This window comes from Melanerpes formicivorus, unplaced genomic scaffold, assembly GCF_026170545.1.
Source record: "Melanerpes formicivorus ecotype bairdi unplaced genomic scaffold, bMelFor1.0.p_v2 SCAF_4, whole genome shotgun sequence".
Classification (NCBI taxonomy): Eukaryota; Metazoa; Chordata; class Aves; order Piciformes; family Picidae; genus Melanerpes; species Melanerpes formicivorus.
The window spans coordinates 11,811,773-11,835,198 of record NW_027142356.1 but is presented as its reverse complement, the minus strand read 5'-3'; the positions used below and the strand labels follow the sequence as shown (position 1 = coordinate 11,835,198).

At 39.3% G+C, this 23,426-nt stretch overlaps 2 protein-coding genes across 7 annotated transcripts in view; one reads left to right on the top strand and one right to left on the bottom strand.

Annotated features, from left to right (window-relative positions):
• Positions 1-433: 433 nt before the first annotated feature.
• On the top strand, positions 434-3,250 carry SLC25A4 (solute carrier family 25 member 4). The gene is made up of 4 exons (XM_068136971.1): positions 434-621; positions 935-1,421; positions 1,980-2,120; positions 2,455-3,250. Exons 1-4 carry the CDS (start codon positions 511-513, stop codon positions 2,610-2,612), a joined length of 897 nt encoding a protein of 298 aa, XP_067993072.1. The 5' UTR covers positions 434-510; the 3' UTR covers positions 2,613-3,250.
• A 2,044-nt stretch (positions 3,251-5,294) lies between these two features.
• The window catches only part of CFAP97 (cilia and flagella associated protein 97), a 28,165-nt gene continuing 10,033 nt past the window's right edge, over positions 5,295-23,426 (bottom strand). For all 6 annotated transcript variants that reach the window (XM_068136965.1, XM_068136966.1, XM_068136964.1 and 3 more), the window contains 4 exons: positions 23,280-23,351; positions 15,785-16,047; positions 7,875-8,025; positions 5,295-7,156 (listed from right to left, as the gene is read on the bottom strand). In XM_068136965.1, coding sequence (XP_067993066.1) covers positions 7,029-7,156; positions 7,875-8,025; positions 15,785-16,047; positions 23,280-23,351 — 614 coding nt within the window. In that variant the 3' untranslated portion in view covers positions 5,295-7,028. The remainder of the gene's footprint in view (positions 7,157-7,874; positions 8,026-15,784; positions 16,048-23,279; positions 23,352-23,426) is intronic.

Here is a 23,426-nt window from a genome sequence, read left to right as displayed (position 1 = left end):
TCGGGCTTCCTTGAGCTGAACTGTGTGGACAGGTTGACTGGTCACCACATTCACACTTCCCGGAGCAAACTTTCAGCTCCTATTGCCAGCCTATGCATGAAGCAGTTAAGGTCGCCTGAGGTACTCCTGCCAGTTCCTTTAGTCCCCTCCTGTGCCTCCCGTGAGCTATTAATACAGTAGGCACATGCTCTGACATAGCGTTCCCCGGCAGCGACCAGATAACTTTAATTTGCCCTTTAAACGTCCCCAGGCCGGTAGCCCTCGCAGTTCCCTCACACGGAAACATGGCGGCGCTGCCCCGCGTCCCCCAGTGGGGGCGGGCTTGGGGGGGTCTCCAGCCAATGTCCGTGCCCCGGCGGGGCCTCCTCCTATCGCGAGAGGCCGCGGGGTATAAGAGGGGCGGCGCGGGGCCGGGGGCTACTTGGCTGGCGGCACGCGGGGGCGGCTGGGTGGGGAGGTACGCGGCTCGTTGGCTCGCTCCGGACAGGGAGTGTCGGACCGGCTGCAAGCATGGGTGACCAAGCGCTCGGCTTCCTCAAGGACTTTTTGGCTGGTGGGATCGCTGCCGCTATCTCCAAGACTGCTGTCGCCCCCATCGAGAGAGTGAAGCTGTTGCTACAGGTGAGAAGGCAGCGGAGGGCGACGGCGACCCCGGTGTCAGGCGCGGCGGGAGCCCGCCGGGGCTGCGCCACAGGTGGGTGCGGGCGCGGAGGGCCCCGGGTCCCGGCCGGCGTGACTAAATATGGGAAGGAGTTCGGCCGGCTCCGATTACGCGTGAGCCGCCCGAGACCTTCAGCACCCCCTCGGGCAGTGGGAGCTGGGCCAGACGGTAAGGCCGGCCTTGCCCCTGCCCTTCAACGGGCCGCCGTGCGGGGTCACCCTTTCAGTGTCCCTCTCTCAACCCTGCCACCCCTTCATCTTTCCTTCGCTACAGGTCCAGCATGCCAGCAAACAAATCACGGCGGATAAGCAGTACAAGGGCATCGTGGACTGCATAGTCCGCATCCCTAAGGAGCAGGGCATTCTCTCCTTCTGGAGAGGCAACCTGGCCAATGTCATCCGGTACTTCCCCACCCAAGCCCTCAACTTCGCCTTCAAGGACAAGTACAAGCAGATCTTCCTGGGGGGAGTTGACAGGCACAAGCAGTTCTGGCGCTACTTTGCGGGGAACCTGGCATCTGGGGGTGCTGCAGGAGCTACCTCCCTCTGCTTCGTCTACCCCCTGGATTTTGCCAGGACCCGGCTGGCAGCTGATGTGGGCAAAGGAGCCGCTGAGAGGGAATTCTCAGGGCTGGGCGACTGTATCGTCAAGATCTTCAAGTCTGATGGTTTGAGGGGCCTGTACCAAGGATTCAGTGTGTCTGTTCAGGGCATCATCATCTACAGAGCGGCATACTTCGGGGTTTATGACACTGCCAAGGGTAAGAAGCGCATGGGGAAGTGACTGCAAGGAAAGGCTCGTCCAGTGAGGGCGCTCTAGGGCATTTGGTGGTACGAGGACAGGCAGGGCTTGGCTCAGCACCAGTTCAGGGTGCTGGTGCTGTAACATGCACACGTGTTTCTGAAATACATTCCTCTTCCCTCAGCTTGCTGCTTTGAGCAGAAGCCTTGCATTTGCTGAGATTTTTTTCAGATGCTTTCCAATTTTTTGCTTTAATGCTTGTACCAGTGGGCTTGTATGGTAGGCTGGTAGTCATTGTAGCTCATGACAAGAAGCCTGGGAGGGTTACACAGGAGATACCTTTTGGTCAGGGAGCACAGAGGTCTTAGATCCAACAGTCCTATAAATTTGTTTCACTCATAGTACCTGTTAATAGTCAAGTATGGGTGAAGTGAGAAGTTGCAGGCTTGAGTTGACTTGAGTGAATCCTGGGGTTCATGGGTGGTTTTTTGTTTTGGTTGGTTTTTCCCTTCTACATCCAGCTTTCCCACAACTCTTTCCCTCTTTACTGATTCTAATCATTTGGTTTTGATAATAGGTATGTTGCCTGATCCAAAGAATGTGCATATTGTAGTGAGCTGGATGATTGCCCAGTCTGTCACTGCAGTAGCAGGGCTGGTTTCTTATCCTTTTGATACTGTGCGACGTAGGATGATGATGCAGTCTGGCCGAAAGGGAGGTAAGAATAAGTGCTTCTGTGGTGGTCTGGCACTAGAAAGTATCTCTTTATCAAGTTACTGATGGGAGATACTTGATATTTTTCTTATGGAGAACAATTTCCTATTAGTATACTTAAAAATGGGAAAACCAATGCTGGTTATTTCTCTTATGTTAACTTAAGAGCCTTAGAGTTGATTTGTTTTGAGTTCTATGTGAGGAAATTATTTTCATGAATGGATTACTTTGAAATTCTTGGCTATGTTTTGCATATTCCTTATTTCTTTTAAATGCATGCACATTGAAACAGATTCTGCATGACTTGGAGGTTTTTTGACCTTTGTCTCTTTCCACAGCTGATATTATGTACACGGGCACACTTGATTGCTGGAGGAAGATAGCTAAAGATGAAGGCAGCAAAGCATTCTTCAAAGGTGCCTGGTCAAATGTTTTGAGAGGCATGGGTGGAGCTTTTGTATTGGTACTTTATGATGAAATCAAGAAATATGTCTAAAGCAACATAATGTAGTTCAATTGTTCTCAACCAACTTTTTTTTTATCAAAATATGCTGTTGTGATGTAGTGGACAACAAAATATTTCCTAGGGAAACAGAATAAAATGTGAGTAACATACCTATTTTAAGATGCATTAATTTAAAAATTGTCCACTACATCATAGTTGCACTTTATGTGAGAAGTCCAACATTTGTATTGGAACCTGTATATATTGTAATTAAAACTTCAGGTAATTTTGTCTAGAGATGAGACTTAGGTGATCTACACCTACTTGAAAGTGCAATGTGATCTCTTAATAGGCATTTCAGAATATCTCATTCTATTATTGTAATCTCTCTACCCAGCAGTATGATGACACAACATGAAGTAAAATCATGTTTTCTAAAAATTTGAGATTAAAATTGTCTGAAAGTATGAACTATACCAAAGCACCAGGCTGAGTTCTTTACTGCAGCCTCTTCACTCAGTCTGTACAATCGTATGGTTCAAAACATAACCTGATTCTTCAAATACACATTGTAGAATGTGGCAACAGTGTTTCAAGTATCCCCTGTATGTTCTCAAAGGAAAAAGTTGTCTGCTGATGTTCAATTGAACTAAAACTGAAATAATGAAATAAATTAATATATTAATGAATGTTTTCTTGTTGTGTTTACTACACTGAACACATTTACCTCACATAGAGGTAAATGCAATGATGTTTATTGATAATTCTATAAGAAGCCAGTTGTCTTGCAGGTAAATTATCTAGACTTAACTGCTTTGACAGTTCCTTTGTATTGGTCTTAAGGTTGAAGTGTTGATAGTATTTACTTGAAAAGAGTCAAATCAGTAAACTAGAATAGAACACATCAGTTATTTTAATAGCTATACTTCTAACTACACCATTAAGAACATGAGCTATTAATTACCTGTAGGAGCAGAAGCAGCTCATAAAGAATTTAAGTTGTAGATGGGCTGTCTAGTATACATTCAGACTGTCAGTTCTGTCTCCCTGAAGGCAGGCACATGGTATAGTAACAGTATCTGAAAGTAACTTCTCTCCACCTGAAGTGAAGCATTTTGGGAAAAAGACCATCCAAGAATCATAGTCTTATTTTAAAATGGATACTTTTGTCTCATGAATGTAGAATCTCATTTAACTTGGCCTTATAGCCACCATGAAAGGAAGGAGATGAAATGATTACAAGCTGTTAAACCATAAGCTTGTGATGCTGCATTGCAGTAGTCTCAGTTAAGTCTTACCTGCCTGTTTCTGCCCTTCCTCCTTTGCACATTCCTAATGCTTCCCTGTGAGAAGCCTGCTGCTTATTTCACATTTACCTGTTGATACCTGAAACAGTATGACTTCAATAATTTCAGTCTTGAAAGATTGTTCTAGATACAGGTCTTAATCCTCCTATGTTTCTCATTCAAGTGGAAATTACATGATTCATCCACTTTGATCAGGTAAACACTACAAAGATTGCACCTGATGCTCAGAGTACTTGGCTCCTAAGATAAACCATAGGAGCAGCCTTTTTTGCCTCATCATTCTCTAATATATCATTGCCTGCATACATTGGACATGACTCTGCAGCCAGAAGGCTTGATATAAGGGACCTCACTGCCCTCATCTCTACCAGAGCTGTGCTCCAGGGGAAAGCTTAAGATCTCATCTCCCAGCTAATTCAATGTACAACCCAGGTGGGGAAGGCAAGTGAGTACTTTTGTCTATTGGCCATGGATAACAGAAAAATCATTGGAACAAAAATGTTAGTGGTTACTTGTTAGAAGGAAGGGTCTCAGGTTTTTTACAGGGATTTATCCTGAAACTCAATAGATGACAACCACAGAACCACAATCCCCTCTAAAGTTTATGTACATCAATAAGACACATAAATCCAACCAGCAGGACAAACGCCCAAACCCTCATCTGAGTGGCAGGATGACAGCACACATGGCTCAGGAGCTTCAGTGAAGATGGCAGGTATACTAATAGATGACAGACACACAAAGGAAACCCACACATTCCATGTGTGATTCTTCCAAATTGGCTTGAGTGTCCTAGGTTTACTGGGATTAAAACTAAGTTCTAAAGGATTCAGTGGTCTACTTAGGAAAATATCCTTCACAGGTCACCTATTTAGACAGAGATACATCATAACTCCTTATTCTCCCATAGTCAGTGATCTGAGCTAGGGCCTTCTTTAAGACCTTTAATACTGCAGAAAGACTACATAGCAGAACCCTATCCTAGAAGAAACAGAGTCCACAAGGAGGTAGGGACAATTCCAGAGCAAAACCATGGCATCACAGGCCATTTCTCTTACGAGTGAGGTCAATACATCAGTGCTTTCCTCTGAACTGGCAATCTTGACACTTGAGAAAGGTATTGGCTCCTACCTGAAACAGTGTGTCAAACCAATGTGGCAGTTCATTTTAAGGAGGAAGTAAAGTTTGATGAGATTATCTAACTTAATTAAGGCCTGTCAAAATGGCTTATTTTAAAACACTCACACCACAGTCAGATGTATGGGTAAAGTGTATCAATGAATTAACTGATTCACTGCATTTTCCTCCACTACACACAGCGCACAGCATTTCTCCTGTGACTTTTGCACTTAAATACCAATTAGAAAATTCCAAAAGAAGCCACTGCAATAACAATTAATGTTAAATATTTTATTTATGATTTACAAAAAAGACATACAAAATTGACAGTCTTTCATAACAAAGTTAAATAAAGTAAGACAAAGTGATTAAAAGTAATCCTTTTTGTTAATTCCTTCAGAGAAAAAAGTATCATATGAACACCTGAAATTATTTAAAACTCTGATCCTAATATTCACATTCAAGGACAAAAAGTCTTTAAGATAGTGAATAATTTTAATTAGCACAATAGTACAAATAAATACAGCAGGACCAGGCCAAAAAAATTAATGACAGTCCCTACCAATGAATAATAATTGGGGGGAGGAGGGGGAAGCCACAATGCTGGTAAAGGTTAAAAGTTTAAACACAGTGAAACAGCTAAATTTGACCCACAGGTCACCAGGTACAGAAGCTCTGCCAAACTATCACACAAGACCAAGTATAAAGTTTGTTATGATGCAGAAAGCCTAAGCTCTCATGCAAGCACAAGCAAGGAAGAGGAAACTTTCCTCTTCATAGGGCTAAGACCCAGCATTACTGAATAAAGCTTTTTCTAGCTTATGCATAATACAAAGATTTCCTGTATCTCTCCTTGGAAGAAGCTGAGAAAGCAAGCAGTTCCACCAATATCCATAGACAGTGGCATCACAATTTACGCTTTTCATAAGACTGAAGTCCTACAAAATAAGCTCACTGAAAGTTTGCCTTTATGTATAGAAATAAAGCATACCACCTACTATTTGCCATTACAAACTCCATCAAATTTGCTCTCCTGGTAAATGGATGTTGCTACCAAAGCTTATCAGACACTAGTACAAATATTTGTTATGAACACGACATTAAAAAACAGGTTAAGAAGCATAAGATGATTTTCTGGTTTCTACTGTTTTGTTGGGTTTTTAAATCTTGGTTGGTAGCTGCTCTCAAAATCAGATGTTCATGTTTCCTGCAGCTCCATTTTATACCTCCCCATTGAGAAGGCATGGATCTGCAAAAGCAGGGCCATGAAATACATCCCTTGCTTAGTATTCTCTAACTTGAAAAGTAATTGAAAGTTACTCTTGTTTAGAGTGAATCTGAAACTGCTGTTTGCTTCAGCTTCAATTTTTCAAATAGTATAAGATGCTTCTTTCCTGAACATAGGTCCCAATACCACTTTCAAGTCTTTTAAATCTGGAAGAGACACAGCTTTGAATACAAAACAAACATTCAACACCTGGAATGCAAGTGGCAGAGTAACATCTTCAGCAGCCTCGGTATTCTAGTTAACCATGCAGGAATACACAATCCGCTCTTCACTCCTTCATGATGCTGGAAAAAGATTCTTTCAGTTGTAAGAACAGGGTCCACAAAGTTCAGAAGGCTTATTGAAACCCAGGATGAAAAACAAGGATGACCTGGGACTTAAGCATATGCTTTAATGCAATATATTTTAAAATATTATTCAGGATTTTCTTTATGTCTTGCACCTGCAGTGCTGCAGTTGTGTTCCATGTTGTGGATACAAAATCCACTTACAATTTGAGAATAAAATAATAGTTAGCAATTCCTGTTTAACTTAATCTGTTTAAATATCTTCTTCCCTTTTGCAAGTTTTTCCCCATCATAGGAAACACTGACTGAAAATGTTCACTCAAAATCATTTTGTAAGCAATTACATCATATGCAATGCATTTTAATCACTGAACAATGCAGGAAATATTTGTTCACATACAATTTACAAAAGCACTCAAACCAGAAGTCTGAGGGTCATACCACACTGAGGCAGAGAACACAGCACTCATAGCCAAGCAGCACGAACATTAGTGGGTTTAGGTCTCTGTAATGCCCCACTGGCTGAATCAGACACAGGCTTTTCGTTCCTCTGGCTCATGGTACTTGGTACAGTGGATGCTCTTGAAGTGCCTCCTGTCAACATACACAAACAAAATATTTAAGACTGAGAATGTTTATGCTTGGTACAACAGAAAACTTCATGCAGTACTAAATATAGCAACACTCATTTTACCACAGTTCCAGAAAAACAAATCACAGCAAGTTGAATACAAACCCAGAATGTTACAAGTTGCTTGTAAATGGTCATGACAAAGAATTCAGGCCTATGCATAGTGCTGCGATTCTTGAAACTGACATGTATGGATCGATGGGAACAGATGACCCACTTCCAAACATCATACACAGAATTTGAAAGAGAAACAAGGCTAAACCCCAGTATATTTACATTTTCTGAATGAGACTTTGAACTTTCTTTAGGATTTTTGTGTTGGTTGGTAGGGGGGTATTTTTGTTTGTTTTCCCCCCTTTCTTTTCTTGTTTCAGTAGAAGGTATTGGCAAAATGAGAACTATTTCTTTACAACAAGGATTCTTTTAGCTTGTTGGGGAAAAAAAAAAATTATGAATGAGATTATTTACCATCCTAAATCTGTAAACTAACAATTCATAGAGTCATCATATTTTCTTGCAATTAAAAATTTTAAAATCACTTTAATGATTTCTGTGTGATAAATGATCAGTCTAAGGAAGACAAAGGAACTTTTGCACTTTGCAGTATGTTCTTCATAATTCTGAATAAGAGGAAAAACACATGCAAAGAAACGCAAGAATCTGGAACTTCAAAGAACTTACTTGAAGGACTAAGCTGGCTGAAAGCAGATTTTCCTCTTCTTACAGATGGTGAAGAACTTAGATAACTCATCTGGCGCTGATAGTCCAACAACTGCTCAGAACGCCTCATACCAGCTGTTGGTTTCACAGCTTCCAGTCTTTTCAGGAAAGCCTTAATATTGAAGAAGGAAAAAATGTAATCAAGAAAGAAAAAAGGATGAACAAGGAGCTACAAAACAGACATTGACAAACTGATTTTCTTTTTTACCTGAACTGCATCCCACCCTTCCATCCTGAGTTTTTAGGACTGGACAACATGAATTTCTCCATTGATGACCAGCATAGGCTATCCTGCTCACATTCAAAATCTTCTTAAGTGTTAAAATGGGACACAAACAGTAACTATCTCTTACATACCATAAATTATATGTTGAGTACATCTTCAATACTCCATAGCTCTCTGTACCTCATAACATGAACCATTACATTTGTTTGGCAATAGTCAAGCAGATGAGGTGGTGAGCTGTGCTCCCTGGATTTCCAGAAGGAGGAGATGGAAGTTGTTTTAATCTTTGCTTTGCATACATGCTTTTACCATCTTATATCGCCCTACAGTTTCCACAGAGAAAGTTACTCACCTCAATTCTGTAAAAATAATGTCAAAAGCAAAGCACAAACATTCAGTGGACTCTGTGTTAACCACAATGTTACTTTAAGAGATTCTAGTTGAAATTATTATGGACGATTTCCTCTTGTTGAAACTAACCTTGGCAATTATGCAACAAGTATTACATTAAAACAGCTGCTTACATAGTATTTGTAAGATACAGTTTCCCATTCTGCATAGCTAGCTCTACTTAAACAGGATTTATTGTTAAAGAACTTTCCATAATCTGATGGCAGGACAAATTTAGAACTACCCAGCTACCTGCAATTTACACTTAACTTCACATTTTTAATATATTTTGCCTCCAGTGCTTGCTCTACATAGATCTATACATTCCCTCACTAACCAATTTCAATTCACTTGATGGCCTACAAACATTTGGCAATGTCACAAACTCTGCTGGTTGGTGATGACAAGCATCCCATCAATGACAGAATGAAAAATGTGATTATACAAGGTTCCCCAAACTACTAAAAATACCTCTGTTAATAAGGATGTACTGCCTAGATCCATGCATGGGTGGGTAGAAGTGGAGAACCTGGCTGTATAGCCATTAAACTGCACTTTGTATAAAATGATCTTTCTTCCTGCTCCCATACCAGTACTGATTTTTACATTTATTTTTTAACAATGCAAAAAAATTACAGAATGTGACTTAGGAAGTAGTATAGTATTTACAGGATGTCAGTTGTCACTTTCTCACTGCAAAAGTAATCTACAAACTCTTGCTAGTTTATGCATGAGCACTGGAAACCTGCACTGAGTGCACAAGAGAGAAAGGACAAGTGATTTTTGGCTCAGACATGTGTCACAAGTGCTTGCCTCAAGTGCCAGTCGGTTCATCAGCAAGTGGAAATACTTAAGTAAGCAAAAGTCAAAGGAAGGACTTACAGCTAGAAATAGCTCTTCACTAAAGCCAGTTACAGAACATGAAATGGTAGTCTTCTTTCTAAATGTTACATCCAATGTTTTACTCACAACTTCAACCACATCTCCTAATACAACTGCATACATTTAGATTTGCAAAGATGACTTATTTGCCTTCAATATTGAAAACAGAAGCTCTGAATACATTCCGTTCAACCACAAATGGATCAGGTAAACTGTAGAAGCGACTTCTCTGTAGGAACTCAGCATGCTTCAGGTCTGCACTCCTACTCACACCCTCATAGAACTTAACACAGCAGTTATTTCAAACTTGATTCTGAACATTTATGTACCCCTGCTTGCTTCTAGTTTAAATACAATTCTATGCTCTTGTTTTTATGCCTACATGTCAACAAATATCAAGTCCCCATTATTAAAGCAAAAAGACTTCACTCAGTACTTTTTGAACAGGGTAACGCTAGACCTGATACAGCCCTGAGCTACAGAAAGAACAGACATAGGTTCTGTGGAGCAGAAATGTTCCAAGAAAAGCTCTTCTGCAACATAAGGGAATAACTCCTGTGGTTCCCTTGCCCTCTGCTGCGAGTTGCACTAAGGGCATGGTAACTTACATGCTATTTGCGGCTGTGAATTTTGCAGTTCAGAGAATGGCCTGCTGCACAAAGAAATTATCTCACCACCACACTCCAGCAGCAGTCCTGACCTATTACATTTGTAACACAGGACTAATCTGATTCTCATGTTTTTATTTCCAGTCCTACAATCTTGAAGTCTCTAACCTTCTAAAATGGTGTAAGTACTTGGAATGAATGTTCCTTTTCACTTACAGACAAATCTCCTAATTCTTTCATTATGCTCTCCTTTTGAGAAATGGACTGAAGAACACTGCCACTTTCCTTGTTCTTTTGAAGTGCTAGATCTCTGGAGCCTTGATTCTGTACCATTAAACAGAAATGTTGTCATTGATCTTAAGTGACCAAGGAATGTGATCACATAATGTAATACAGAACCAAATGGTGTTCAGAACCAAATGTATCTTAATGATGAGATCTAATGAATAAATTAAAGGAGTAGCAGACACTAATGGCAGGAATGTTATTAGTTACTCTAAGTCCCTTTGTAACACCTCATATCATAGATGACCTCCCAGCTTGGCAAAAGCCTCCCAAGGCTTCTATTTTCCTACTCATCTTTTACTTTATTGAAATACAGAATTTACAATAAGAGTTTAATGCAGTAAAAAGAAGGGGAAAAGTAATCACAGAAGTTTCTGCACAATTACCTTTTTTTGGACTAGAATAATCTTTTCTTAATCTAAGCATCTGGACATAGGTTACTGTCTCCAAATATACTAAAATACATAGTGTCAATGACAGAAGAAAATATTGTATTGCCCAAAACTGGAGAAAAAAGGAACCCAACACTATCAAAAATTGCTGCTATACGATGGGCCAAGATAAAGGCTAGTTCAACCTCATGCATATTCAGAGAGCACTAAAGCTAGTTTTAATGCTGTCAGAAAAAGGTGGGGGGAAGAAAGGAAGAAACAATGAAAATCAGTACACACTTTTCTGCACCTATGTTGAAAAAGAAAGGGAAGGGGTTAAAAAAAGGGGAAAGCTAAAAAAAAAAAGGAAATGCAGCACTCCTAAGTTGAGTTCAGGGAGATGGTAAGAGAATATCACCTGTTTTTGTTTAAGTGTATGAAGTTTTCAGTTCCACCTTCTCTGAATCCTAACGGGCTGGCTTGTGTGCTTTGACAGCTGTTCAAACATATTTATATTATGCCTCTTCTAATGTCACTGATGTTAGTGTCCACAGTATCCCCCTGCACAGTCCTTGTGGGGGAGGGGAAGTAGATAACTGCATGCAAAGACAGTTTTCTGTTCTGATCAGGACAAACATTTGTAATTTTCTTCAATTGCCAGTTGCATTAATTAACTCACCTGACAAATTCTAGGTGTCAAAAACCTCTTAAAACTCTTTTTTACAGAAAAGTACTTGAAACTGACCTGATAGCAAGTTTATCTGTGGCTGGCAGTATTCAGGAATTTCAAGCCTGTGTCAGGAACCAGCAGGCTACAAAAAAGCCTGACTGGGAAGAGCCCATGGCAGAAATACTGTGATCACATAAGTGCACTATATTTGCACCTTACTGCACTGTATTTTAGCCAGGCACACTTGCATACTTACCCTACATCCTGACATACTCTCCTGAGGAGAGGACCATGGAAGCATCTTTTGTATTTTTGCACTGCACTTTGTAATCTCAGGAAGTACCAACAGTTTGTCTTTAGCCTTGGCGTGCAGTGGCTTTTAACACAGTAAGTGAAGTATCTTACAAAACCCTGCACGCTCGAGTTTCTAAGGAGCCACCAACCCCTCTTGAATATTTCTGAGTTCCTAAGAGGACCCAGAAGACCATCTTCTCTTGCACAGCTGCAATCCCCACAGCTTTCTGCGCCAGACTGAGACCAATAAGGCCAAACAACCTGGGTATTCTTTCTACAGCCATATAAGTATGCAGCATCTGAGGCCTGATGCTCTCTGACTCCAGGGGTGACCCTCTGGGACAAGACAAAGGGTAGGCTGAGAAAAAGCAGTGCAGAATACCTTGAACAAGGAAAGCCCAGGGTGCCCAGACACAAACCAGTGGATCATGGCCCTCTTACTCGTCTTCCTTCCCATGCCTAGAAGTTATTTCTCTGGTTGTGGCATGACATGGCAGGCACAGTGCAGAACAGGACTGATGGCTGTGACTCCAGAGAAGGTATATTCTTTTCATGTGGTGACAGCCAGAAGCACTGCCTTGTCCTTTCTTCCCCGCCCCACATCCAATTACCACAACCTATCAACACCATTAATTAACTCAAATGAAGACAAATGGATATACATTCATTTATAGCAGTACAGTACTGGCATCTCCAAAGGGGTTGAGGTATTCCAATATGACAAAGGCACCCCAGACTAAGAACAGGGAAACAGTTTTGCTGAAGGATCTTTGTGCTGCTAGAGACTACAATGACTAGAGCTAGTGCCAGCAAGGTGACTTGGGGAACTAAGTAGGTAAAAAGAGAAAGATAGCCCCTGCAGGGAAACACAGTAAGTGCATTTTTTGTGTGCACAGGGGTGACTGTAACTGGGATAAGAGTTGAATGATGGAGCTTAGGGTGCATTTTGGAAGAGTACAAGGTGGGGGAATGAACAACCTGGAGCATTACATATAGTGAGTCTGTACAGGGCAGGAAGAACACACAAGGATGCATAGGAAGATCAAATATCCACAGAAAGAGAACATCTTTGATCTAAAGGTTTGAGAACTGCTGTTCCAGACTTGCTGAGACTTTCCAGTAGAAACTCAAAAGCTTACTTGCTTCCTAGGAACTTGGCTGAACATAGCATCTTGGCTCACTAAGGTCATCTAACACCTAATTCTAGTTAAAATTAATAAGAGTGACCCAAAAAAGCCCCTTCAGCAAAAACTCGAGATATGAATTATCTAAGCTTAGATGGAGTGACTGAAATATGGTGTGGTGGCTACAAATCTGTACTTAAAGGTCCCCAAGTACTTACCTGAATATACTAGTGTAAGTTTTTGTATCACACAATAAACATCAGAAGTTTAAATGGTGTGTAGTGTCCAGCCTGTAAAGTTGAGAATCTTACTTATATTGGCAAAATAATGATTCATGTGTTATTTCAAGGACACACATGTGCAGACATGGGAAAACAGTAACAGGTCAGTCACACTCATGTCCCTTTCCAGTGGAGAGGAGATGGGGCTGAGTGTAATTTCAATCACAAGAGAAGAACATTTTGTGAAGCAGCAGCATCCTCTATTGGCAAGAGACACACTCTGGTTTTGCTAGCTCAGATAAGCAACCAAAAGCAGGTTTCACTTATGCAAGCAGAGTCAAAAGCAGCAAGCAGAAAATTCTGACACTAATTTTAACAGTGATCTTATCTTGCTAACTGTGCTTTTCCCATAAACTGTTAATCACTACGTTCTAACTGTTGTCCTTCAGAGCAATGAACTTCTTTATTCCATCGTAGCTCTTTCTAGCAGCATCTGTGGGAGCAATATATATTCCCTGTAACTCCTTGCATCCTTTCAAGAAGTTAGAAACCACCAAATCACTTAAGATTGCTCTCTAATTACCTAGTATCTTAATTACTTTCCCTGCATCACAAATGAAGCTGTCTTTCTGACTACAGTAAGTAGAAGCATTACTCCAAGAATGTTCTAGCAAAACAAGTGATGTTTTTTGCTAAACATTGGCTTAACCTCAGGACAAGAAATTGTAAAAGCTGTAATTCAACACATCTGCATCCAAACTCCTTAACCTGCTGTACAGACCACTGCTGCAGATTTCTACACTTGAATTATTTAGAAAGCCTGCATTTTCTCCAAGGAACATTTCACAAAGCTGTATCAAGCAGCAGATCCTATACGCAGTACCTTGTATTTAAAAAAAACAAACAATAATTCCAGTCAGGTAATAAAAGAAAGATTGAGAAGAAAATTCCACAGAATTTCAGTTCTTCAGTCTACAAAAGGTGACGAAAGCTGCTGGGCAGAAGAAAACTGAGTTCATAAAGCACATACTCCCAGCTGTATGAAGCCAAAATCCCCTGACCAATGAGCAGGGTAGGGCATCTCTTTCATTTACACTCAGCAAGAAAAGCATGTTGTAGTTTTAATCCCCAAAGGGAGTGCTAGAAAAATATTGATGTTACAGCTGTGATGCTCTAGGTACACCTACTCTTCCAACAGAATGAAAAAAGTACACAAAACAGCTAAAAAAGGATAGTGGTGTCAAACAACACACACTAGCTGTACGGATGAACTGCTCTCACAAAAAGAATAGAAGAGTATCTCACCTCCTGAGTTTGGGGAAAAGACTAAACCAAGTGTTTTTACAGTCTCAAGTAACACAATGTCCTAACATAAATTCTAAGGAATGAGTCTGATGTCAAACATGTCCACTGATGTTACTGACAAGAACTAAAGCATAAATGAATAAGTAAATGAAGGATATTATTTCTTGGACTACAAGCAACTACTATTAATCTCTAAAGATGTACTAACCAGCAATATGTAAAAAGAATATACATGCTTAGGTTTGTTGAATTTTTGATACAAATGTTGCAAAATACTGGACAAAATATTACAACATATAAGAGAAAAGGCTTGTGGCTTTGAATGAACAGAATTATATGGTGAAAATATACATTAATTTACAGTAATCATCTATTGTTACATAGTAGAGCACATTACTACTAGACATGACAATGACACAGTATTTCCTCCCTACAGCCTAAGAGTACACTCTTATTATGAAGGTTTATATGGAAGGGCACGTCCTGCTTTCAACATTTTGGAACATCTTATGAGGAAAGACTAAGGGAGATAGGTCTCTTTAGCTTGGAGAAGCGGAAACTGAGGGGAGAAAGTTTCCTGCTTTGAAAAGCTCTAAAAATCTGCATGTCTGAAAGCTGGAAGAACCAAAACCCAATGGATTTTCCTGAACAGGTAAATTAGACTCCCTCAATGTATAAGTATTTTTGTAAAAGGAAATTGCACCCTACTCTTATACAGAAGAAAAAAGTGAATAAATTACTTCCACTATGAATTTTCCAAGTAAGTTAACTCTATTTTATCTCCTTTTCAAGCACACTAACAAACAACTGGGAGATAAAAAAAATGTCATTGTATGTGCTACAATTCAATCCCTACGAATACCTTATTCAAACCAGTATTATTTTTGTTACAATTTATTTTTGTTATCTGCAAATACCCTTATAAATGAGTCTGAATTTCTGTTTTCTGCTAAAGTTCCAGTGATTGCCATTATGTTCAAGTACTGTGACGAGCAGAGCACTGCAAATACTGAAACACATGGAGAGCTATAAAATGTGTGAAAACCCCAAACCTGACATTTGCATTGCATCCTTTGTATTTCAAACATAATAGGTTTGGTGCTATTACATTGATTGTTTTATTTTTGTGTAAGCCTGTTTTGCAGAGATGAGCAATCAGCACGCAGCAGGGTGAATAGTCAGACTGCTATCCAAAGTCAGAAGCGTTTTAGCAATAATGGTTGTTACTCTTAAGCTGATGATACTAAAGCAGAGGAAACTCATATAAACCAAAACCAATTTTCACTTGAAAAAAAAAAAAAAGCAGCATATCTCCCTCCTTCTCTGTTCAAACATACAAACAATTATGCAAACAGCAATGGAAATTCATTGCAAACTTACTGCAGCAAAGCTCCAAAGTGCTGCCGTATCAATTTTGTAAGTATTTGGCAGTAGTTCATTCGATAGTAAATGGTTCATCTCAATTTATTGATCAAAACCAATTCTCAAGACTTACCAGGTTTTCCCTTTCAATTCTTTGCTGCTCCTTTTGCCTGTTGAGGGCACTGTGATACAATCTAGGAGACGGTACAGCTGACTTTTTCAACGTGGTGCTCCTCCTTGGCTTTGCAGACTGTCTGGACAGTTCTTTTAGCAACCTTTGGTTTTCCCGATCAATCTGCCTCACTTCTTCATTTGTAAAAGAATAATTTTTCCTTGCTCCTTTAGATGGTGGATCAATGGTTAGTTTTTGTTCTTTTTTCTCCAACTGCAGGAAAGCTTTAAAATGGCCAAGAAGTACAAGACTCAGATTAAAAAAACCAAAGCAAAACCCAAATCAAATATTGCATTGTTATTAGGATTTATTTATAGACATGAAAAAGGCACATTTCACCTCCCCTCATCTAAACTCCAGATTTATGCATTTCAGAATTTTTCAAGGGTGCTCAGTTGTCCTCAGCACATTGATCTTACACAAATCATACCACAAAAAGTATTATTTTGGCCTTCCCTAAACCCAATCTGCTTAATTTTCACTGGGAAACCTACCTATCTCTTTTAGAACTGGTAACCCAGAGGAACTGAACAGATGCAGTGAAACAAATGCTATGATTTTAACAACTAAGCAATACAAAATAATCAGCAGCATGCACACAGACCCTCTGTAATCATTTGTGTAGAATATACATCTCTGTTAGTAGGGTATCAGCATATAAACCAGCCTTACATTCACAGTAATTGCTTCCGCATGGTCAGTATTCCCAACTCCCCCTTTTGACTCTCATCATCCTTACTCTTTATCTTTACCAGCATTCTTTCCAATCTTCTACACTGACACATTATGCTCAGACTTCCATCCTAAATTATTTTTACTGTGGTTGCTATGGTATCAGCAATCAGCACAGACAACATGTATATGCTAGTGTGGCCTCCATCATACAGCATGAAAGCAACATTGAACCTAATTATCACATAACTATCACAGTAGAATTTGTGGCACCAATACAGGCATCAGAGAAGTTTTTCAAGAGACAGAAAACACAGCTTCAGGAAGCCAGAACTAAACCATAAATTAGTACTTAGAAGTTTGCATGTGGAAAGACATTTAAACTTTGCTCCAAAGATATCTAACTTCTCTGTCTCAGCTGAAAGGCAGAACAGAAACGCTTCAGAGAAAACTGACACCAGGGAAGCATTACTCAAACACAAATCACATTTCCCAAAGTGATTTTGTTCATCCTTTGCTCCTGAAGTGATCCTACATCATGTTGGGCCAGGAGTTGCAAAAGGAAAGATGACAATTAAATTACTGGATGGAGAGAAATCAGTGAGCATGTATAACAGGAGAAAAATTACTGCGGCATGGCAATTTAAAACAGTAAAAACCCCCAAGAAGTTAAACCAGGTTATGAGATTTCAAGACAGAAGAACAAGTAAGGTACACTTTAAAATACACAGCAAGACAGACTTGCACAAGAGCATGATAAGATAACTTGGAAACTTCACTCTTTGCCAGAGCCAGCTGTATTTATTATAGTTCCACTGGAGCTTAGCTACGGACCAACTTTCTAAGCCTCTGCTTTCTAAAGCTCTGCAGAAGGTCTTCTGGCAAGTGTTTTCAGAGTTTTGCTATAATAGTATTACCCTGAAAAAAACCCCACTGCATTACCTATGGTAAAGGAATGGCAGTACCAGGTTAGACCAAACAAATTTCTGGAGCCGAGACACAGATGAGGATGCCTTACTCAAGCCATTCCCCACATTCCTCCAATACACAGTTTCTCCAGAAGACACCTTTCATTCTCATCCCTAAAAGCCCCATACCAGCACAGCAAGCATCCAAAGCAGAAACTTTGAGAAAAGCAGAAATTAAAAAAAGAAACTGACATGCAGTGGTAATTCCTCAAACACTTGCACATCAGCAATTTTTGTGGAAGACTGAGGCAGCCCTTAATGGCTTAAATCTTAACTCTTTAATCACTATGCCTAAATGAAAGGTTTAGCTGGCTGTTTTTGCAGTGGCAAATGACAACATGAGGGGACACTACAGTACAAGGTTAAAGTTTAAAGAGTTTTAAAGTTTAAGATTCACCTGTAGTAAGTAATTTCACTAAATCCCTACTTACTACTTCATTGTCAGCCAAACCACAAATCAGTAATTTAGGGTAAAGGGATAAACAAGCAGCAGTATTTGCATAAAGACTTGCACACTGTGCAGTCTACTTCTCATTTGCTGGTAAGTAGGAAAAGAAAATGCACTGGTATTCACAGGACTTCTATGAAAGCTGGTTTCCATGGAGAGACACCTGACTATTTTAAGCAATAAACAAGCTGTTTATTGCTTTCAATTTGTAAGTGTTGAAATGAGCTTGCAGTGCAAGAAAGGACAAAGGTTATATAAAATAGAAATTAGCAAGTCAAGTAGGACAGGATGATACAGTTGTCTTAATGGCAGTAAGGCTAACTTTAAAATCATGCATGTTTCAGTCTTGCTGTTGCAATCCCAGTAGAGAAAAATGTCTTAAACTGCTTCAGTGCTTACACTTCGTGTGCCTGCCTGGTGCTGTTTGTTACTATCCCCCTATGACGACTGTAATACATTTGAAAAATACAAAAGGATTAGATCACTGTTCTTCATAAGTGCCTAACAGTTCTTATCAAAACTATTTCCCTGTAGTATCTAAACAAATATTTCTAGAGTATCCCTTATTTCATATGCCAGATTTACAAAAATTTGAGATTTCATGATTAGATGTTGGGGATTTTAAGAAAATGAAAATATGCTTTTCAAGTATAAACTTTCCCTATTTTGATATGCTTAAATAGAGCTGCTAGTTATTTACTGATATCATAAGACAGACAACAGGTATGCTACAAGTGTAAAAAGTTCTTTCCCCTAAATTAAGCATTGTCTTATGGATGAAGTCTGCATCTCTTCACAATCGTAAGGATTTTCAATCTGTTTTCAAACTCTCAGTATCAGAATAAACTAATAATTGCTACTCTACCTCAACAGACCTGCAAAACCAATGCATATGTATGCACATTGACAGTTCAAATTATGAACACCCAAACTAAAGAATGGAAAAGCTCTAACGTTTAGTTCAGCAGTAGAGTGTAGGTGTTACATATTTTTAAGACTACTTTAAATTTAGATAGTAACAGTTATTCTACAAATATACTAACTAGTTCAGTGTGAATGAGACTATAGATAACATATGCCTAAGAGGTATGTGTTAGAGAAAAAACCCCACCACTTATTCTACTTCCTGACTGACAAATTATAGCACAAAAAGTTAAAGCAATTCCTACAGGCTCAGTGGAAGTTGCTCTTTAGTCTTCTACAGTAGCTTTTATTCAGAAACAGACAGCTTTTATTTCATAATAATTATATTTATATCACAGTGTCTTGCACCAAGTGAGCTTTGACTACTTACAATCTACGGTCCAGAAGAGGCAAAAAGATTTATCAGAGTGCATACAGGTTAGTGATGCTTCAAGGATCAGGTCTTCAGCTTGCAGCCCATTGTCCTACTTACCCCATGACACCACCTCCTCAAGTTAATAATAGCTAATACCATGGATTTACAAACTAAGTCTCACAGACACTTCTGTAAAATAAGCAGGTATCAACCTCATTTTACAGGAAAGAAAATATGAAGCACTAAACTAACACCCTGTGTAGCTCGTGGATCCCACTACTCCTGTGTTGACACCCAACATACATTCAGATAAAGATACATGCAGAATTTTTAGCATATAACTATATCCTGAACTACAGAGTTCAGGCATGAGACTCGTCTCAAGACGGAACAGGACTGTAGTGTAATGGGTGCTTACTTAACACTCATATGCTTAACCCATCTATTTATGTGCATAACCTCAATTTCTTAAAATTACATAGGACACTGGATCAAAACATAGGATCAAGCAAAACAGGATCAGAAATTTCTCCAGATTTTTTATTCCCAGCTTTCTAACATGGAGCTTCATTTCCAAATGACTCTTTGACAATATTTCCTTGCACTGGCATTTTGAATTATCTTTTTGTGTTCATATTACTGAAGAATACAGCAGAAGATATAGCTCTGACATTTATTATTGTAGGTTTCAAATATTGCTCCGAGTTAATTTTAATTTTCCAAAAGTCAGTGGACTCATAAGAGAATTGCATGCAAAAGCCTGTGTAACATCATGAAATAAAAGAACTATTTCTACCTGAAAAATTATAATCACATCTGCATTTTTTTTCCATGCAGGTGGTAAAAAAGAGGTAAAGAGTAAGGAGAGGTTTGTAAAATATAAACTCTCCTCAGAAAGAGCGCTGCAGGGAAATGCTCCCTCCCACTGAGTGCCAAGTCACTTTGAACTGAGCATCAGACACTGCTGCTTGGAAACATGCAAGAGAGATCAATCAAAATAGTACCATGTTTATCCATCCACCCTGCACCTTCTCTGCTTTCAATATGGCCTGCAGTTTCTAGTGATACTGTTCCCACTGTGAACTGCAGGCTCCTTGCAACTGAGACAGTGTGAGCACGCACCCCACACCTTGACATGGTAGCTTACAGACACCTGGGCTCCACAGTTTCTTCACTGCATGTGTCTATGTCTTCCTTTGTGCTATATCTGCTTTCAAGAGGGCTCTGCTGTTCACATGCTTCTCCTACACCAGTGTGCAGGCAAAGCAATGCCAATACAGCCACACAACCTGCAGGTTCTGAAAGCTGCACATTTTATTGTACTTCTTCCTTCCCTTTCACAAAGGGCTCAACTCCTGTCTAATAAAAGCAAACCTAAGGATGACATCCATATGCTTTATCTGTCCTTGGCCACAGGCAGAACCTGCTTCTCTCCACTTTTCAAGCATAATCTTCAATTTGCTCCCAGCTACTGTTATCATGTAGATTTCTGTGATTATGACTGAAACCATTGAAGTTATTTTCCACAGGCTGAATGGAGACTGCTGTATCTGGTGAAGCTGACCCAAGTAACAGCATAAACAAGCCATCAACTTCCAGAAAGTAACCAAGTGCTAGCACAGATCTCTAAGCAATCTCTTGTTCCAAGTTCTAGTCACTAAAGACTCCTTCTACAATCAGTGAAAAAACTGCACAATACCCAGCTAAAAAGCATTCAAAACACAATATTCAGAATGGCTTCTGTCAGGAACAAGCAGAGCTTTAGGAGACGCAAGGGCTTGATAAATTTTTATCTAAATTATTTTAACACACACTTCTAAAAATCAATCGTTTGCAATATAAGCACAATATGTGTCAAGGACATATAACACAGGGGGAAAACTATTTTAACTCCATTTTAATTTAACTGCAACATTTTCTCTAAATGCTTCAAATGAATTCTATTTTAAGACACACAAACTGACTCACTGCTTAATAACCAGACTCTTGTTCCAGGACAAAACTTGTTCTTTGAATACCATGCATTTAACAGATTTCTTCTTTCTTTCTTCTTTTCTAACATAAGGGATTCTAGTCTTCCCAAATGTTCATGTTACCAGAGTGTAGCACGGTACCAAATTAATTACTGCACACCTAGAAACAACACAGTAACAGAACATACTGAAACTCTGCAAGGTTCTGGGGACCCTGGGACATTAAATTCACAAAACTGCTGGGAATGCTTAGGTCCAGCTACATTACAAGCATACCTGATGAAAATATTACGCAAAATGCTTCATCAGCAGAGATTACTATACTCCAAAACCAAATCTGAGACATACTGTTCATCATTTAAATACTCTGTGCACTCAAGTATGGACTTACACTGTTCTCATTTGAGGCAATATTCATGGCTATGATGAACATTTCATGCAGACTCAGGGGGGAGGGAAATGATTTGCACTTATTTTTTTTTATAAGTAAGTACAGAAACACCTAGAAGCAATAACTCAGAATAAGATTAGTTCCTATTTTACCAGACTGGTTACTTCCACCATTAATAATACAGCCCAATTTAAACTACAAAATACCTAAAGCAATTAAAATATGTTGTGTTTGCCAATTCAGAAAGGCAGTTGGGAGTAATATGCATGTTAATCAGGAACATTAGCTGCCAGACTATATGAATTCCACCTCTCATTACTCATTCTTTATTATAATTATTTTGAATTGTTCTTCAGTTTTGGGAAAAAAAAGACTACTGCTCCCCCCAACAGAGATTCATCTCTGAGAATACTTACTCCAAGCTATAATACCCATTTGTCTTCATGAGGAGATCAATCCTTCCACAATCACCAATTATTAAATAGCTTCTTGCTATCAGGGAACAAATAAAGATGTAGGACATCATAATTTGAATTGCCTAGCAACATCTCTTCTAATAGCATATTTTGGCAAGTGGTTGGAGTCTTTTCTAGTGCAAAAAGAGTATCTAGGGCACAAGGACCGTTCAGAGATGAGAATCAGCTGTGTCTGTCTTGGTGGCTACCTCTGCTCTTGTTAGTATTGTAAGAGTTTTTGTACAAATAGGATCATAATTCCTACTCATAGGAAAGTTAAATAATGTCTACAATGTATTGTGAGTTCTTACTCACTTGAGGTTAAGTCTGGCAAAGTACAAAGTGAAGAAAGATGATACACAGTTTCAATCATGACAGACCTACCACAATATAGCAAACCTGGGTTGAAATGTACCAGGCTGAGACTGTAAGAAGTTTTCCTCTTTTGAAATCAGCAACTATCTTGACTCTAGCCTCTTTTAGTCTATTAATTTTGCTACTGAAAATTCTGGACCAGGGAAACAAGGGCAAAAGCACTACACAGACTTTAAAATACACACAAGAGGTCCCAGTGCATCCTCACCCCATACAATGAAGGTTTGCAATGAATATAGGGAAAGAGATTCCAAGTTCTGTCTCATCGCTTTGCTATTAAGATTTAAGAAACCTTACCGGCAAGAAGCAACCGCTCACATTTGAATAAAGATTATCGGTTGTTTTTCTCATTAAAACACGTTTACTCAACTTTATGGTATTTCAGAACACAGACACTTGGTTCACAGAAAGAATCTCAAATAATTCCATTTCATTATCAAAGAGATATGAAAGGTTTAAAGATATAAATATCGTTTCTCATGTGCTGTAGTTTTGGACAGCCTTTCAGTTTTGAAGGTTGATAACCCAGGTTGGTGTGTTACTTAGGATAGTAAATTGTGGCACAGTCCAGTAAACCCCGAGTTCTCAACACACATGTGTAGCTTCCCTACTTAATTTGCTAATATATCAAATCTCATTTAGTGGTTTACCCTGTCTGTCTTACTTCTAGGTATATGCATACCAACACATACTCATACACATGCTGCTTCATTCCACTGGAGAATCAGTACTGTTTACATATGTAAGAATTCAAAAGAATTAAACCAACACAGCTTAATCGCAAACCAGTTTGAAAAACATGTGGCACATTAACCTCATTCTCTTCTATTAGAGGTCAATTGTTCTCTACAATGTAGAGCTGTCATATCTTGTAAAAAGAAAATTTGAACATTACCTTTCAAAAGCTGATTCAGGTCCATGGCATCATGCAAGACTTTTCGACTATATCTGCGATCTAAATCGGAATCTAATGAGAAAAATAGATATAAGATTGGATTTCCCAGCCCCATAGCTTTTACAAATTCTCTGTTGCACTTAAATT